The sequence below is a fragment of the Pyrus communis genome, chromosome 9, assembly GCF_963583255.1.
Source record: "Pyrus communis chromosome 9, drPyrComm1.1, whole genome shotgun sequence".
NCBI classification, from domain to species: domain Eukaryota; kingdom Viridiplantae; phylum Streptophyta; class Magnoliopsida; order Rosales; family Rosaceae; genus Pyrus; species Pyrus communis.
In genome coordinates this window covers 21819832-21837773 of record NC_084811.1, presented here as the reverse complement: position 1 = coordinate 21837773, position 17942 = coordinate 21819832, and the positions used below count along the sequence as shown (strand labels likewise).

Here is a 17942-nt window from a genome sequence, read left to right as displayed (position 1 = left end):
CAATTAATTTTATTTATTTTCGATATGTTGTAAATATATTTAATTTTTGTCAAATTATATTGCGAATTTATTAATTTAGCTACATTTTACACCTGTCAAGTTTACCTAATTTTTAAAATAGGCCATAAAGTTCTATTTTTTTTGTCATTTAGCACCATAATGTTTTAAAATTGTATCAATATATGTCTTTGCTTGGATTGATCATTCATTAACTTGATGATGCTATGAGCGTGAGATGCATATGTAAGCTAATGTGTAAGCCACATTAGCACCATATTGACAAAAAACTTCACCGACTTAATGAATGATTAGACGTTTAAAGAGGCAAAAAGTATGAATTGATACAATTTAAAATATAAAAAAAGTGCAATTTGAACTCATGTGATGGCATTTCATGAGCTTATTATGAACCGTAGTTATTTACAAGTATAAACAACAGTTATATTATGTGCTACATCAGTTGGTATAAAAAGTTTAGGACGATAGTTGGTGCCCTTTAATAGTCCACTCCATAAAATAAAATAAATGTCCTTTACCCTAAACCACATTAGCAATTAGCAAACATAACGAAGAACACAGGTGCTAATCAACATTAACCATTCGAAATTTCAACTTGAGCAAAAGCAGGGATTGAGAACAGGGCAAAAACAAGTCCTAAAGAATAGAAACAAAGGGCGAAAATACTCTTCTCGTCCCGTTCCACCAGAATGCCGGGAACCTAAGAACATGTCGGTCCCTGTTGAATTCATCATCTTCAAACAAGCAATAATTCAACTACACAACACAACCCATTAAGCTAATGGATTTCCTAACATTGATCGACTCGACAAAAACACTGAAACGCCCATCTGAGACCATTTTCAGCACCATAACAAAATCCCGGATGAGCAGTGTCAGCTTTACATTCTGCTTTTCTCTCTTAACATTGCAATTTGAGGCGATCAAGACTCTCGGAGACAGTTTTCATCCTAGGACGCAGTTCGGGGTCGAGCTCAGTGCAATTTAGAGCAATGTGAAACGCTTCAACAACTTGCTTCTTTGCATAAACTTCTTGCAGAAGTACAGGGTCTATGATCTCAGACAAGGGGCGCTCATCTCTGAATGTCTTCCTGACTAGGCTCTCAAGTCCCTTGCCACCATTTTCGATCCCCTCATCTGGCAACCTACCAGTCAGGATCTCCAAGAGCACAATTCCAAAGGAGTACACATCACATTTCTGAGTGAACTTGCTCCTAGAAATTCGAGCCTCGGGTGCCAAGTAAATGGTTGAAGAAGTTGGAACAACCAAACCAGAGGCCGCAATGGATTCGTTTGAGTTCTGTCTTCTGGATGCTGAAGTGGTGAACTTTGAGGTACCCAACATAAGACGTGCCAATCCGAAACCGGATATGTAAGGTTGGAGATCATTGTTGAGAAGGATCTTTGTCGATTTAATGTTTCCATGAACATACTTTCGAGTGCTGTGTTCGTGTATGTACATCAAACCCCTTGCAGTCCCCTGAGCAATTTTTAACCTTGCCGTCCATGGCAAAGGCGGCAAAGAGTTGGATGGTCCCCCTGCAATAAATTACATGACCACACAAGTTTGAGCATATTTGAACATTTTATGTCACTATATTGCATGAGAAAAACATATGTTAAAATATTTGGAGGTAAAATCTTCATCAGCTGAATGTTTCATTGTGCAATAAACACACAGAGAACTAACTTCAGCACACCCGTGTTCATTTTTGTCCCTCAACTCTCATTTGATTTATTTAGTCCCACGGCCAAAAAATAACAGGGCTGTGCAGAGGGGAAAACGGCATACGAAAATCACTTCCCAAAGGACATAAAACAAATACCGTATATATGTGTAGACTGTTTCAAATTATAAAAATGTTGCTCCAGAATTGCAGTGGCCCAAATTACTTGAAATTGCATATTAAAAACTCTGAAAACTTGTCAGTCTTGCTGAAGGAGTCTTAATTAAATAACTTTAATAATAGGACCACAAGTGTATGATTTGAAGAGTGAATAAATGTCTAGCTAACATGCATTTCTGAGGAGATTAACCTATTCTGAACCAGTTGAGACAAAACACACTGCAATATTTTCGGTGCACAAGCAGTAACACAAGAAAATATTCTAAAGTATTGCACGTCACGGGAAAAATTTCGGGTGCAACCGGGTGCCTATCTCTTTCATCACATGACACGTAAAGAAAAACAGTTATGCATGCATATGAGGATAAGGACGACGAAAAATGATGTCAAACTCAAATGCTACGTAGCCAACTCAAAATATTGATTGTATATGGCATCTGTAAGGTTTTAACCATCAATAAATGTTGGGACTCATCGAATCATTGTCTGAAATGTTTTACGAAGTTTTGCCAATTTTTTAACTCTGAAAAGATAGCTAGTCTGCCAACAACAGGATGAGGACTTGTTTGGCAGGGATATACCGGCATGGTGATATCTCATGTCGCTGATGCAAGGATGTCGAGACAACATCTCCTTGTGTCCTAGTATTATTGAGGACATCGTCGTGACAATATACTCGTGTCATGCAAGTCATTTCTCGTATGGTGGCATTACTGAAAGCTTAGTATAGAACACAAACAAATTTTCTTTTAACAAATAATAGTAACTTTCAATGGGTTTGTAATTCAAGTAATTAATATTTACTACACCCGAGGTCATGATCACCTCGACCCGTATTATATTATGTAGATCCCGCTTTACCAGAGATTATATTCAAATAAAAAAAATACCAAAGATTTGAAAATAAAATTGAAAAAAAAAAAAAAAAAAAAAACAAGGGGAGGGTGAATTTACCATGAAGTGCATTGTACAGGCTGCCATTGCGAATGAAATCAGTAACCAGCAGTTTCTCATCATTCGCGTAGTAGTATGCTCTCAGGCGCAATATATTGGGGTGCACCACCTTCCCTATCGCCTCCACCTCAGCCTCAAACTCCTTCAACCGCCACGTGGCATCACCCTCGCTCAGCCTCCTCACGGCCACAACCGACGGCGCTGCACCATGTCCCTTCCCGCCACAACCGGCGACCACCCTGTACGTAATCCCACTCCTGCTCTTCCCCACCACGTACGCCGATGCCCTCAGCAAATCCTCCAATTCCAACCCGAATCCCTCGTCCACCACCACGAATTTACCATTTTGCCCTTCCCCCTCTTCCACCACCACCACCTCAGCTACTTCCTTTACCACTTTCTCCTTTCCCGTTTTGCCCTCCTTGGCCCTGCTTCTTATCCGAAACAGCCACACCGATACCGAGACGGCCCCGATCACCACCGAAACGCCCGAAATTATCGGAACCGTCACCGAACCGCCGCTCCGATTTTCCCTCTCTTCCACCCCGCGGACTAGACTCGGATCCGGGTCGATGGGTTTAACATCCTGACCTCCGCTTTTCGAGGAATTAGGGTTTTGAGCTTCCGGGCACGGAATATCCAACGGAAACCCGCAGAGGCTAGGGTTTCCAGAAAACGCGGTGGGGCCCTGGTTCGCCAGCGAGCCCACCTGAGGCACTTTTCCGGTGAGGTTGTTGTGCCGGAGGTCCAGGCTCACGAGCACCGGAATCCTTCCGTACGATGCCGGAACTTCGCCGGAGAAATTGTTGTAAGAGAGGTTCAGGGTTCCGGCGAGGGAGGGAAGCTCGGCGAGAGACTCGGGGAGTGAGCCGTTGAGGAAATTGGAGGACAAGTCGAGGTGCTTCAGGGCCTTGAGGGCTCCAATTTGCGCCGGGACTGGGCCCACGAGGGAGTTGTGGGAGAGGTCCAGAGTAATGAGGGCGGCGGCGTTGAATAGGTGGGCAGGGATGGGCTTGGAGAAGTTGTTGTTGGAGAGGCTGAGTCGCTTGAGCGAGTCGAGGTGGCCGAGCTCGGAGGGAATGTAGCCGGTGAGGCGTTTGTTGGCGAGGAGGAGGTCGGTGACTCGGTTGCGGGTGCAGACGACGCCGTGCCAGTGGCAGGGAGTGGGATCGGATTCCGACCAGGAGTCGAGGATCCCGGTCGGGTCGGTTTCGATTGCGGATTTGAGTGCGAGGAGGGAGAGCCCATCTGGGTTGAGACAGAGGACCACGTCAGGAATCAGAAATAGAGCAATATGCAGCAAAAGAAGCATCATTTTGTTTCTTTCAATTTTTGGGAAATTGGCAATGCCACTCTACATATATATCATTCTCTCTCCGTGGAGTTGCAGAGAGACTGGAAGAAGAAGAAGAAGAAGAAGAAGAAGAAAAGAAAAAGGGGTTTTAGAGCTTGAGTTTGAATTTGTGGAGAATTGTTTAATTCGAGGGGAGGTTTGAATTTTTCTGACCAGTGTTGTACTACTCAGCACAGCAGCACCTGCAAATCCCCATAATTTCTAACATTTTTTATTTAATTTATTTTTGTTTTTTTTATCTATACTCACTTTCTGCTTTAACTAATTAAAAAAAATGTCAATCAATAGCAGGTAAATTAAATAATGTATTACAATGATAAATAAATAGATTAATCAACACTCAAGTATTAATTCAATTATTAACTTTCATTTTATTTAGCTTACAAATTTAATATACAAAGATCATGTGACATTTTAATTGGGATAAATAAAAGAAATAAGTATCAAGAGTACTGATTAGTGAGTAACTAAGTATTATCACCTTTAAAATATTTGGTGGTTAATCTTTCGAAAAATTAAAACGTGATTAAAGTTTGTCAGTTTCAAACAAAACAAGCAATAGGGGAGGGAGGAATGAGAAGATTTGTGAATTTTGGGATTGGATATACAACTATTCCCCTTGTTATTATTAGCTCATTTGTTTTTAAGACAATGGGATTATGTTATATCATATTCCCACTTGCAATTGTCATTACCGTTGTGCCCAAATTCAAATCCAAGGTTATAAAGGTCAAAGTGATATTGAGAATTTTATGTCTTTGATTAAGTTTAACATCATCACTACTTTCGCACAACTTGATCTAAAAACTAAAAATTACTGAATAATAAATTCGATACCAAATATTATGTTGCTCAATTAGGCGTCTTAGCTAGGGCCCCCCAATTCCTTATTTCGCCCAAATCATTACCATGAAATATTTGTAAACTTATACCAAATATTATGTTGCTCAATTTAGGCCTCCCCCCCCCCCCAAAAAAAACATACAATCATTACCATAAAATATTTGTATAAATATAGAGATATTATATTCACATACCTCAAATTACTTATTCCACATCTTTTAAATTTTTTAATATTTTCTACATACCATTAACATTTGATAGAAAAATATTAAAAAATTAAAAAAGTGTAGCAAAAGTAATTTAAAATGTGTGATATAATTTTCCTAAATATAAAAGCTAAGAGTGAAATCGAGGATTTGTTTATTAATTAAATCTCAACCACATCAACTTTAAAATGAACAATTTTGTGAGTTAGTTTTGTAATTTTGTAAGGGAAAAAGAAAGCTTAGTGTTTCCAAAAAAAAAAAAATAAAAAAAAAAGGCTGAGTTGACCATCAGAGGAAAGAAAAGGTTTAGCCAAAAGAGGGCGTGTGTGGGGACTGGTTTGTAATTTAGGAATCCAGATCCTTAAGATCCTTTTTGTGAGGATTACAATGATATGTGAATTGTATCCGTTCATCATACATCATGCAGTTAGAAATTATTTTATATATTTTTATTTAAAATTATATACTAATAGTATCTAATAAAAACTAATCGTATAATATATGATAAACGGATACGATTTAGAAAGCTTCAGTATCCATACCAAAGGAATTCCCGAGAGGATCCTGTTGAGTAATTTAGTGATGGTGTCAGAAAATCATTTGACAATGACACTGTTTTGTATTTTTACATATAGGCATGCTTGTGACTCACTTTTCACCATCCACTTTCCACTTTCCACTTTCCACTAACCAAGCAAGCAGGGGTATTTATGTCAATTCATTCTGAAATTTTGAGATTCAAAATTGATAGTTGGGACTTGGGATTATTCTATTCCGCCCAATAGAATCCAAGTAAAAGCTCGCTCTGTCTCCCATGTATACTGTTTTCTCATGTGCACTCAAACTTTGGGTGACAAGACAAAACTTGTTTGGCTCATGGCTCGTCTCAATTCAAACTTTCAACAAACCCATCATTTTAGTAGGTGGTTAGATTTATATGCTTTAATCCACTCTTCTAAAAATTTTCGCCCAACGTTGCTTAAGTGCTAGTGGTTGATAACTGTTCTGATTAATTCATAAGCGTATGAAAATTAAGAAAAAACATCTAGACTTGCTTAGGTGCCCTCTTAAATCGCCTAGGCTCCCGCCTAGGTGTAAGGCCCCAACCCATTGTCCGACTAGTGCCTAACGTCTTTTAGAACTTTGTTTTAATCTCAACACTTTGCAAGCTTATCCATTTATTATAACACATAAGGATATGATTTATTATTTATACTCCATAATTGATATGTTTACTAATCAGATTTCACGTGTCCATCTCAAATCGGACTATTGTAGAATTATTTCAAGACAGAAAAGATTAAAACCTTATGCAGAATTTTCTTGATTGTGTTTTTTACTTTTTAATATTAAGAAATGATAAGCAAAGTTAAGCTTAGTTTCGAGTTCATGACATGTTTATTTACTTTGAATGAGTAATATGATCTAATAATATTCTTTTACATTTGTAAATAAAAGTTTTAAGTTCAAATATAGTGAATAGCAAACTCGACACCAACTTATTATTCACACCGCTTATTGTAAACTTATCGATGTATTATATGGGCCTTTAGTAAAATTTCAGCGTGTTTCTTATAAAAAAGCTTAAAGAGACACACCTAGTGCAAACACAAAATATGAGAAGGATACCGTTGGGCCATAACCCCACCCAACAAGTGAGAAATTCAAAAATTCAGTTTTATATGTTACCCGAGCCCATCCAATCCCCAAATCCCAACCCAACCCAATCTTGTTGTTCGGCTTTGCCCAATTAATTGTATTGGCTCTCACATAAGCTTTTGAACACCTACAAAAAAAATACAAAAGATAGCTTCCTGACTCCAAAGGATTAATGCTGGGTCTTCATTCCTGTTCGACATGGTTGTCGTTGATTGGATTAACTCGAGTTAACCTACACATCTGATCATGTCATACTAGTCTGTTCGGAATATTACTTTCGTTAATAAATGCATGGAGCAGATGGGCCTTGAAGTGCATAGCATATAATTTTGGAACTTTTAACGAAAAGCCCGCGGTATTGTTCACTTTAACGAAAAACCACATTTTTACACTAAAAAATCAATCATGTTACCATTCACTTTACCCTTTATTTTGTCCTTGTTAAAACTCAAAGTTTTCAAGTCATTTTCATTAATTTTCCTTATAATCTTCCCCAGTAACCAGAACTCGAGAGGGGATGCAAATTGCTGGCAAAACTGTGATGGAGAATTTTTTACAACTTCAGATACAAAAGATTGGTTCGACAAATAATTAAATTGAAAACCTCCCTCCCTCGCATCATAAAAGTTAACATAAACCAAAACTGAATATCTTATAATCCCCTGAAGCATGTTATGGGAATAAGTGATTAAGAGGTCTAGCAATTGTGAGGGGAAACTATATGCATTTTGCTCCAACGAAAAATGTTGTACCGGAATTTACAAACCGTTTTCAACCCTCCATCTGTAAATCAGCAAAAAAATCGTTTGAACTTCCCGAAACACGATCTTTGCTTGCATTTTTCCTTTTTGTCCCTGCAAAAGATTGTAACATCGGTTAAATAATGCTTTTCGATAATGACTAATGTGCTTGGTTTTGGAGCCAAACCGAAGTTCTATTTTTTTAATCACGTAAACAAACCTTTGTTCGACTTCGGAGGGTTAATATCCATATCCATATCATCACTATCGCTGTCCTCCACAGCTGCTTGAGGCTTTGAAGGCTTCGTCGAACCTTGCAATAACTCATCCATATCCCACAGCTGCGTTGAGCAATTGTCAAGGGTCAATTCATAAAACTACTAAGATCATTACTAGAAAGTAGGTTGAAATCATAAACGCGACAGATTAATAAAAGAGCACCGAGAGAGGGGGAGAGAGACACAAACCTTCAACATCTGATCATGTGCTATGCTGCCCAGAAACTTTTTATCGTGGGAAAAAGCTACAAAACGAAACAGGACAGCTTGTTAACCAACCACAAACAAATAAGAAAATTGATTTTAGGTTGATGGTAAAGATTCAACAACGAGACCATATTGAACTCAGCAGCAATGAGTTCGCCACCATAACGTATTTTCTATGAATAATAAGCTGTTATATAATGCTCAACAATAAAAGTGGAATTAAGAAACACACTTTGATTACTCAACCCTCTAAAAAGAAAAGAATGCATTACCGAGACCCTCAACCGGGTATTCTGAGTGCTCTGCAATAGGTTGGATGATTCTGTTGGGTAATATACCTACGAGGCTGAAAGAAATTTGTATGAAATCAATCTTAATGCTAAAAAGGTTAAAGAGCAATGAAATATAATGAATCGATTCTGCATGCTATTTCACCTGATAAGTCCAGTTTCAGATCCAGTGATCAACCTATCTTCATCAAGCTGACACAATAAATTTTAAAATGCTTCAACAAACACTCGTACAAAAATTAAATGCCATCAAATGTAAAACAGATATATGACCAACTCACCTTCAACAAAACATCAACAGAATTCGGAGAGAGATCAACAAATCGATCGCTGGAATTCAAAGGGTCATCCAGAAAGGAAAATCAGAAGTGGGAGAGAGAGAGGAGCAATAAAGTTGAAAGTCTTTCTTTCATGATTAAAGACAACATATCTTCCGGTTTGTTACCCCACCAATTACGATTTTCAACTTTTTAAACATGATTAAAAATGAAAATAACAAATACCTGCAATCCTTGAAAGATCCCCATGAGTACAATAACAGATTCCCAATGTGTGAGCTGCACACCACTTTCCGACCATTCTGACAAACAAAAAGAATGAAAAAGGCATGGAATAAAGGAGAAGAAAAGCAAGAGGGAAAAATATATGATATTGATGAAATCATAAAATCACGGGAAGAAATTCAAAGGGGGAGACAGCAATGCAACCTTCATGATAACCACAGACAGTAGCTCCTCTTCTGAAAATTCAGATTGAGCTTGCACCTGTCGTTACCATAGAACCAAATTTGGAAATCTTTTAGTAATCCACTATAAGCATTGACCTTGTAATTTACAGCAGTTTTAGAAAGGAAAAAAAACCTTACTTTATTTCTTCGAAGATTGCAAACAGAAAGAGTCCCATCTCCACTTAACAATGCAAAAGAACAAATATAAATGAACAACTCTTGAGGGTTGCATTTGCCGCAAAAGTAAAGGGAAATACAATAAAAAACAAGGGCATGAAGGACTACCTAGTTCCTAGGAGTTTCATGGAATCAGCCGCAAAAGTCATATCAGAAATGTACTCTTCATGAGCTTTAAAAGTATTGCAGCAAGACTGTTGCCTGGTATCCCACACCTGACCAATAAGCAATGTCAAAAAACGACAAACCCAACGAAAACAACGGTAAATGAAGCACAAGCAAAACACAAAATGACCTTAATACAGCCTTCGTCATCTCCAGAGGCAACTGTGGACTCAGTCAAGTTTATAAGCTTATTGACTGCAGACCTGAATTTGATTAAGGAATGTTAGGTCATGATCTAAATGAGAATTTCTTGAGAGCTGACTAGTTACAGAGCAGAGAGAGAGAGAGAGAGACCCATGAGCCTCGTCAAGGCGAGCAATAGCAGCACCAGTTTCCACATCCGTTGCAAGAATTGAACAGTCGGGAGAGCCCGTCAAAATGGCTAACATCATCATCCATCAGTAACTTCTTATTAGCACAACTAATTATGATATAGTAACAATATCAAATAACTAAAAAGTAAAAACTCAATGATACCTTGGCCATTGTTGATGAAGCGAACAGCTCTGCAAGATTCACTGTGTGCATGAACTTCCAACACCCTAAAATCATATTCATCTTAATCATCATCATAGTAATAATAATCATATAAGAATGCAAAGAGTAATTATGAAAAAATAACGGAGAAACTTAAGAAAATTGACCTTTGAGGTACTGAATCAGATGCATATCGGTACAAGTGAAGATCGCCATTGATAAGACCTGTAGTCACCAAGTGCTGCGATGGATGAAAATCAATGTCAAACGCCAAGTGCCCCAAATTTATCTCCATTCCTTTATCACTTTCCTCTTTCTTCCTCACTATATGCAGCGAACGATCAGTGCGTACTTCATGCAGGCAAATATGTTCGTAAGCCCGTACGACAGTTGCAGTCTAAACTCTAAATTTTCCTCAGTTCAATCCAGTCCAAACTTGATTGCTTTTCTAGTAGGAAAAAAGAAACGAAAATGCAGACATTAAAAGATGTTGTCGAAACCAACCCGAATAGTAGATATGAACAATTCACCACAAAACTGAGATAAATTCAACTAGAATATGTTTAAACTCAATCACAACAAAAGAGAGAGCTTACTGAAGTTGAAAATTTCTAAATCCAAAATAATCAAATAAACTGAGAGTAATCATTTCAACATACAACCCGAACATAAAAATTAATATAGTTCGTATCCAATTAATTCCAATCAATTCGGCCTCCAATTTATGCAAAATAATTCAAAATTTTCAATTTAATAAAATAGTAATCACAGAAAATTAAAAAAAAAAATTTATTTCCAAGCAAGATGAAGTATGACTTACACAGTGAAGATTGAGACTGAGAGAAGGAGAGAAGGCGGCGGCGTTGTCTGTGGCGCTGAGACCGACGGAGAGGAAAAGGAGGAGGAAGAGGTGCAGCGGCAGGCAACAGAGGAAGAGGCAGAGGGGTTTTGAGGGGACTTAACGAAGGCACATGACGTAATCACTGGGCTGGGATCTGTTTGGGCTATAATAACTGAAGGCCCACATTCGAATCCAGTCCAATATTTTTGGACTTTGAAACACCCGATCACATTCGTAAAATGTTTTGGTAATGGAATCCAAAGAACGAGTCATATTACAAATGAATGGATGAGAATGAAAATAGAAGGTTTAACGGTTATGAAAGTTAAATCTAACGACTAAATAACATGTAGTACTGTGTGTTGCGGAGTATTAAAGCCACACCCTATAAGTCAACTGATTTTATATTAAAATAATTCTTTCAAAAACAAACTCTACTAATATGTCAGTTTATGTTAACTTCTCGTTTTCAGCATGAGTTTTTCAATTTTGACCTTTAAAATTAATTCGAGATATAACGGTTTCAATTGCATTAATAATACTTTAACCCAATCCAACCCACCTATTCAACAGGTTTTTACCCAAAAGTAAAGTTTTAATGCTTAAAATCCAACACAAACCAACTCATACCGGGTGGGGGTTGGCTGGTAATCCCATTCCAATGCCCACCCCTAATTTGGATTAAAACTCTCGTAATAGATGTTATGGTAGTCGACGTTGGCTTCGCCCCACTCTTTTACCATCCAGAGAGAAAATATGAAGTTTACTCTAGCAATAATATGATTCAAATTTGGTTTTAACGAGAATCAAACCAAAGACCTCTCACGTACAAGTAAAGAAGAACAATACTAGACCGTGAGAACTCGCATAATAAATGCTAAATTTGAAGTTTACTCTAAAGTAAACAATTTGAGAATGTTCTTCAGCAAAAGAAAAGGATTGATTTATGAATTGTCGAAAACATTGCGAAAAATACATTAAAGGAGAGAGCAGCTGGGGAAAATGCCCCTTACAATACTAGTACAGATCGAAGGACTAACAATTTTCGAGCTCAGATACGAAATATTCATCCTGGCTGGAAAATTTTACCCGGATACGTATGTGAATGCTAGGTCCTGGAAAAACATTCCTCTGTGCTCAAAATTTCTAAATTCATCAAAGCTTGCACAACCTGGACTTAATACAATACTGTCCCCTGCAACAATCAGAGAATAATGAAATAAGCTTGTTATCTTCGCGTCGCTAAAATTCATAAATTTTAAGGTAAACATATCTTAAAACAATGCTCAATGCCAATCATTTAACGTAGAGATTTTATAACTGGAACCGCTAATACGCAATTACACAGCAATGGGCTGGAATGCAAATAATAGACAAACAGATTTTCTAGCACTTTTGAGCAATGATGTACGTACCATGTTCTGCCATCCTCCTAGCCCAGTTGACAGCATCCTTAAGATTTACGGCTCTGATGCAGGGAATGCTAAGTCCGTTATCAGACAGCGTCTTCTGAATCAGCATTCCGGAAGACCCAAACTTCGAGGCATTGGTGAACAGATAGCATTAGTCAGGGAGAATATTGAGAATTCATTGGTAAAAAATGATCACAAGATGCAGGTAAACTATGTTTCATATTGGAAAACCACTACGAGATTGAAGGCACAAGCACTGATATGCGCAACTAAGTATAAATCAAGAGGAAACGATAATATACCGTGATTACACATCTCTGGTACTTCAAAGGTTCTATCAATTGTTCAAAACCATTACACTCTTGTCCATCTAACACCTGCAAAAGAAAAACATTATCATGAAAATCTTAACAGTGACACGTTTGTTTGATAAAAAAAAGAAGTTAGATCACATAAACGAGAAATATATGTTGACTTTGTTAAACTAATGTGAATTCCATTGGAATTCCTCCTAAAATTTGATGTAATTATTTCATTTACGAGTAAAATTCATTGTAATAAAGTTAAATTTAAAGCGAGAGTCTAATTCTTCAATTCATAATTCATACTAATGATGCAACACTACTAGCACATGCACTAACCATTTTGACTTATCTAATGCGCACTCAAATGAGTATTTGGCAAAGCACAACAAACAGGGATTTCTCACATGAACTTGACGTGTAAAATGATAAAAGAAACTTCACACATTTTCATTTTTACTATAAACAATGTCTCAGTTAATCCATTAATTTAACTCCAATTAATTTTCCATCTTTTCCTCCCCACTTGACTGGTGAACGAGATGTCTTACTCTAAGCTTTTCATGTAAGGAAAAGACAACTGAGAAGTATGAAGATTAAAGCAGCATTTAGCAACTAGGATAAATTGTAACCTTCGCAAGGCCCCCAAGTAGAACCACAGACTTTTGTTTCTTTAGACCCATTAGTCCTGCGTATGTTGCTTCCACATTTGTTGCCTTACTGTCATCGACCCAGGTTACTTCATGAATATCCTTGCATACTGCATAACAAAACTAAAGTAGTGAAAAAGACATAAATTTGATCCACGGGAAAAAAGGGTATGCTCCAACTCATTGATTTCATATTTCCAATCAAGATAGAGTGAAGAAAGAAACAGCTCACTACTTAGAGAGGTGCATCTGTTTCAACTGACCAATTTGCATACGATGAGGTGGTGCCCTTAATTTTTCAATACATGGACCTATGGCTTCAACATCAACTCCAACATTCAGTCCAACAACAGACAGAGCAGCCACCGCAGCATTGTGAAAGTTGTGTCCCCCCATATTTTTCATTGCCCCCAATTGTAGTTGTGACTTGACTCCCAATGCAGGCACTTCTAAGCTTGCAATTTTTGTCTCCATGTCAATCTTTCAAATTTTAATACACATTACCAAATTAAAACCATATATGATACTAAAAGTAAAACTGAAGAAAGGCAGAAAGGAGAAAACATGAATGAAGTATAAATTTAGACTTGTGATGCTAATATATAAATTATGGTTTATGTTTCATTCCAAAATTTATCACCAATGACTTTGAGCCGTAGCTTTCGAAAAAAATTTCCTTCTCTGTTTCTAAAATAAAATGGCAACACTACAAGCATCCAAAATAAGACAATATTCCAAATTCCTAATCTCACGTGGGGCTGGACTTCTATCTTTATTTCTCCAAATATTTGACATTGATATGTGGACTTATAATGGTCGATTAGTTGACAGCAAAGTTCCTAAAATAATAAGCGAAGTAATTCTTACTTTCACACCTGGAATGGCTCCTATCCACGCAATATTAAGTTCATTCAAGCTTTCAATAATTGCTTCATCTAAGTACTGGTTTCCTGAAATAGATTGCAAGAAATGCCGTCAGAAACATATACCAAGTCTCATATAAGCAACAATGGTATGGTATCACCGAAATCACAGATACATACACAGACACCAGATGATTGAGGATCAAGTGAAACCAACTGAAAAGGTTCTGTCATCATCCATTTTCCAGTACTTTTACACATGGTTTTAAAAATTGCCAGCCTCCATGCATCCTATGCAGTATTTCATAACGTTTGTGCTTTGTACTTTCAAAGATGTCCAGTGTAACCAAATAGAAACATATATAGTTTGACTCAAAGGTTGGTCAATGTATTTCATAACATTTGCATCTTTCTCTTTGCTTGTAAACATCAACACATGACAATCTACCTGACACAAAGTAGATCTACATTGACCAACCTGCATTCCCTATCCCCAACCTGAGATCACCGGCCTAAGCGACGAGCAAACACTCGAATGTGAGAGCTAGGGATCACTCAATGAATGGATTAGAGTGGCGGTCCGAATCTTATCTCAACTGTGAGACTAACTGATTAAGCTGGCATAAGGGTTATTCTCCAAAAGGGATGGGGCCAAAGAAAGATCAGCCATAGGAGTACTCCGGGAGATAATCCAATGGACTTAGGAGACCCTTTTTAAGTATCACAGAAACCACAGCTAATCGGAAAGAGAAGTCATCCCAATATCACTTTTAGAAGTAGATTTTCAAACCAAAGAACGAAAGAAAAAAGTATTGTGGTGATCAAGGTTCATTCTACATGTCAACATCCGTATACCTTCTGGGTCTACATTGAGGTCATTTTTAAGGAACCTAATAATTTTCTTTTCGAAAGTCAGTTATATAGAAATCTGAGAATTAGTTTCTCAAAAAGAAGAGAAAAAAAAATCTAAGCATTCGACTTCACAGGTTATATCCAGTCCTAGTTTAATCTTGCTATCAGAAAAATGGGTTTAGTCATCATGCATGATATCCAACCCAACCCCACAAACTCACTTTTTCGTGCCTTACCTATAATCTAATAGGAACCTATTAACAAAACAGCAATGATGGGTAAATTCCTGACAATGGATGTCAGAAATAACTTCAGAAAAATTCTATAGACCCAAAATACATTTACCAAGAGAATGACAAAGTGCATACCAAAACAAAGAAGCCCAAGCTTGGCACCAGTCATGTGAAAAAATAACCGGCATTTAGTCCGTGCATAATCCCTCATTGTCCCATGCCTTTCTAGATGATCAGGTGTAAGGTTTAACACCACAGCAACCTCCACAAAAGCATATTATATTGAAGGAGGAAATAAAGTGTGAAATATTTATAAAGCTGGAAGGGGGTGCAACGACGCAAAGTTTCAAAAAAGCACTTACAGAAGGGCAGAAGTACTTGCTGGGAATCTCCATTTGATAACTGCTAACCTCCACAACTGCAACCTGGAAAAATGTAGCAACATCCATATATGTCTGTTAAGTTCCTCCTATTTTTTTCAACAAATTTCACGTTGGGCCAAAAATTCTCGTTAATCAATGACTTTCAACTATGTTATTGCAAAATCACTTTCACAAACACAGGAACACAATTCACCCAGACTATTGGACACACCTTAAACTTGGGTTTTGAAGAAGGTGGCTGTAAGCATTGGAAAGCAGCCTCTGAGAGTGGGTTACCAAGGTTACCCCCAACAAATGTCTCGATTCCAAAATGACTAAGCATCTACCTTCATATGAGAAGAAATTAATTAAGGACTCCATTTTACAACAGGATAAATTCATGATATAAGAAACTAAATTTATCCTAGTATTCTAATTAACAACTCTCTTCATTCCAACATAACTTTGCATGGATGCTGCAGCTTCTATAGACAGCAGACAGGGACTTGTGCCAATTGAAAGCAATGCATGCTGGAAGCAATGTCAAGGCAACTTATCTAGATATTTGATGATTATTCATCCATTTTTGGAGTTTGGGGATTGGTGGAACGCATTTAGGTTGTTATATTGTGAACTTCAGAAATGATAGCATTTTTCTCACTGTCCATTTTTCATTTGGGCTTTAGATTTAGTGTTTCGGTTCAGATTTCTGTTGCTATCAGCAACAATATGAGACATTGATACTTAAATTACCATGAATAAGCATAAATTAATTCAACCCCACTTAGTGGGATAAGCCTTGTTGTTGTTGTAAGCATAAATAAATAAAAAGAGTAAGATCTAGTACCTGTCCAGCAAAAGTGACTACAGTTGATTTTCCATTGGTCCCTGTCACTGCTAAAATCTTTACACTTTTTGGGAGAATTTCAGCAGCAAAGTCCAATTCAGACATTACCTGCTTTCCCTGCATTTCAGCACCAAAGAATTCATGACAAAATCTCAGGAATCCACAGCTAAACTAAATAAGGCTGCATATTTCCCTAAATGAGGCATTGTCCAATGCCTTTACTTGAATGAATCCATTCAGAACGGATTATAGAAACATTACACCACCAGTCCACACGTGTATAACCAAAGAATGTTATGATACATAAAGCAAGGCAAGTAAATGTATATATTTCTCCAAAGCCTAAACTTATTCAAAATTAAACTTATAGGTTTGTTGTCTTCGATTTATTCATTCAACGGTTGCACCAAAGCTTAAACTTATTCAAAATTAAACATATACGTATGTTGTCTGTAGATTTATTCATTCAATGGTAGGCACATATTATGAACGCACTAACTTACCGACTGCAACAAAGACGAAAGACCATAGTTTTGTAGGGGAACTCCAGGGGACACCACAACCCTGTCCGCATTATTAAGTAGCTCCTCATCAAATTCACCCAGGATTGTTTTCAATGCACCTATTCCGTCATATTGCTTCTCAAAGAGCGGATCTTTCTGCAACCAACTAGAACCTAAACCACTAGAAGTATGCACGATGATGGCAGGGAAATTGGGTGAAATGAGGGTTTTACAAATCCCAATTGCTGAAATGAGGATTTTAAATATAGATCAATATTAACGACATTATCAATTCAAATATTCATGACATATCAATAAAATCCGGAACATTGATAGTTTCAGCAATTGGGATTAGTGTTTTCATCATTTCAGCCAATTTCTCTTTCTTGTTTATGAATACAAACACAGCTACACACACATACACAATGCAATCAGTGGGACAAATGGATTTTTTGGGCATACCTCTAAAAGGCGCAGATTCGGGTTCTGATCGAAGGCGAAAACTGAAGCACCTCTGGCAAGAGCAAGCCTGGCCGCAGCTCTCCCAGATTTTCCCAACCCAACAATCTGCAAACACCAAACTTTCTCGGAAGATTGAATTGCAATAACTTAACGGAATCAGAAAGGGAATGAAATAGCTTAGCTTACAGCGACGGACTGGCCTCGAAGGTCCTGTTCCGGAGCGCATGATCGGACGGTTGCTGGGAGTTTCAGCTCCGCGGAGCAATTGGGTTTGGGGCTGAGGGTTCGGATTGTATAGCCATTGTTCAAAGATTGCAGCTTCATGCCGATTGAGCGTTTACATTTGTTCGTTCAAATGGGGTTTTGCTCAAATGCGCGGCAAAGTATTATATATCGTGCAGTGATCGGAGCCGTTGGGCGTCTTCCAGATGAACCGGGAAGAGGGGTTTTGCTTTCTTCTTTTTATTTTTCAATTTCTGGTGTTTTGCGACATTTTCTTTTTCTTTTTTCTTAATAATAAATTTTGAAATGTTGTAAAATATAGAGTGAATCATTGAATGTCACACATGTGATTATCCGAGAAAGCAAACAAAATAGATTTTGGTGATAATTGTTGAAAGTTTTAGTTAAAAATGTCTTCCAGAGATTAAAAATTTTCTTCATGTATGTAAAA

General features: G+C 37.5%; 3 protein-coding genes across 5 annotated transcripts; all 3 read right to left on the bottom strand.

Annotated features, from left to right (window-relative positions):
• Nucleotides 1-496: 496 nt before the first annotated feature.
• On the bottom strand, nt 497-4361 carry LOC137745941 (receptor protein kinase-like protein ZAR1). The gene is made up of 2 exons (XM_068485974.1): nt 2820-4361; nt 497-1557 (listed from the first exon to the last, which is right to left on the bottom strand). The coding sequence occupies exons 1-2, from the start codon at nt 4132-4134 to the stop codon at nt 920-922; spliced, it is 1953 nt and encodes a 650-aa protein (XP_068342075.1). The 5' UTR covers nt 4135-4361; the 3' UTR covers nt 497-919.
• Nucleotides 4362-7409: 3048 nt separating this feature from the next.
• On the bottom strand, nt 7410-10873 carry LOC137745553 (WD repeat-containing protein 55-like). 2 transcript variants are annotated; one of them, XM_068485515.1, is made up of 15 exons: nt 10763-10873; nt 10110-10385; nt 9943-10007; nt 9760-9847; nt 9596-9668; nt 9409-9515; nt 9262-9304; nt 9104-9160; nt 8900-8976; nt 8678-8726; nt 8542-8588; nt 8379-8452; nt 8089-8144; nt 7842-7962; nt 7410-7735 (listed from the first exon to the last, which is right to left on the bottom strand). In XM_068485515.1, exons 2-15 carry the CDS (start codon nt 10235-10237, stop codon nt 7653-7655), a joined length of 1068 nt encoding a protein of 355 aa, XP_068341616.1. In that variant the 5' UTR covers nt 10238-10385; nt 10763-10873; the 3' UTR covers nt 7410-7652. The 2 variants fall into 2 exon arrangements, with proteins under 2 accessions (XP_068341616.1, XP_068341615.1); XM_068485514.1 differs by having other exon boundaries at nt 10110-10390; nt 10763-10863.
• An 828-nt stretch (nt 10874-11701) lies between these two features.
• LOC137745989 (uncharacterized) lies at nt 11702-17751 on the bottom strand. Of its 2 annotated transcripts, none has more exons than XM_068486032.1 (13): nt 17456-17751; nt 17270-17374; nt 16808-17052; nt 16305-16421; nt 15690-15800; nt 15458-15520; nt 15231-15357; nt 14015-14097; nt 13411-13627; nt 13130-13257; nt 12498-12572; nt 12199-12319; nt 11702-11978 (listed from the first exon to the last, which is right to left on the bottom strand). In XM_068486032.1, exons 1-13 carry the CDS (start codon nt 17493-17495, stop codon nt 11869-11871), a joined length of 1542 nt encoding a protein of 513 aa, XP_068342133.1. In that variant the 5' UTR covers nt 17496-17751; the 3' UTR covers nt 11702-11868. The 2 variants fall into 2 exon arrangements, with proteins under 2 accessions (XP_068342133.1, XP_068342132.1); XM_068486031.1 differs by having other exon boundaries at nt 16808-16963.
• Nucleotides 17752-17942: the final 191 nt, after the last annotated feature.

What these genes read in the sequence shown, in the direction of transcription:
- LOC137745941 (XM_068485974.1), bottom strand. Translation starts at nt 4,134, where the DNA reads ATGATGCTTCTTTTGCTGCATATTGCTCTATTTCTGATTCCTGACGTG. An exon ending in CCTGTACAATGCACTTCATG is followed by an intron (nt 1,558 to 2,819) that starts GTAAATTCACCC and finishes AATTTATTGCAG; the next exon opens with GGGGACCATCCAACTCTTTG.
- LOC137745553 (XM_068485515.1), bottom strand. Translation starts at nt 10,237, where the DNA reads ATGGAGATAAATTTGGGGCACTTGGCGTTTGACATTGATTTTCATCCA. An exon ending in CGCCTTGACGAGGCTCATGG is followed by an intron (nt 9,669 to 9,759) that starts GTCTCTCTCTCT and finishes AATCAAATTCAG; the next exon opens with GTCTGCAGTCAATAAGCTTA. An exon ending in CACATGATCAGATGTTGAAG is followed by an intron (nt 7,963 to 8,088) that starts GTTTGTGTCTCT and finishes TGCTCAACGCAG; the next exon opens with CTGTGGGATATGGATGAGTT.
- LOC137745989 (XM_068486031.1), bottom strand. Translation starts at nt 17,593, where the DNA reads ATGAAGCTGCAATCTTTGAACAATGGCTATACAATCCGAACCCTCAGC. An exon ending in TTCGAGGCCAGTCCGTCGCT is followed by an intron (nt 17,375 to 17,455) that starts GTAAGCTAAGCT and finishes TGGTGTTTGCAG; the next exon opens with ATTGTTGGGTTGGGAAAATC. An exon ending in GAGCCATTCCAGGTGTGAAA is followed by an intron (nt 13,628 to 14,014) that starts GTAAGAATTACT and finishes AAAATTTGAAAG; the next exon opens with ATTGACATGGAGACAAAAAT.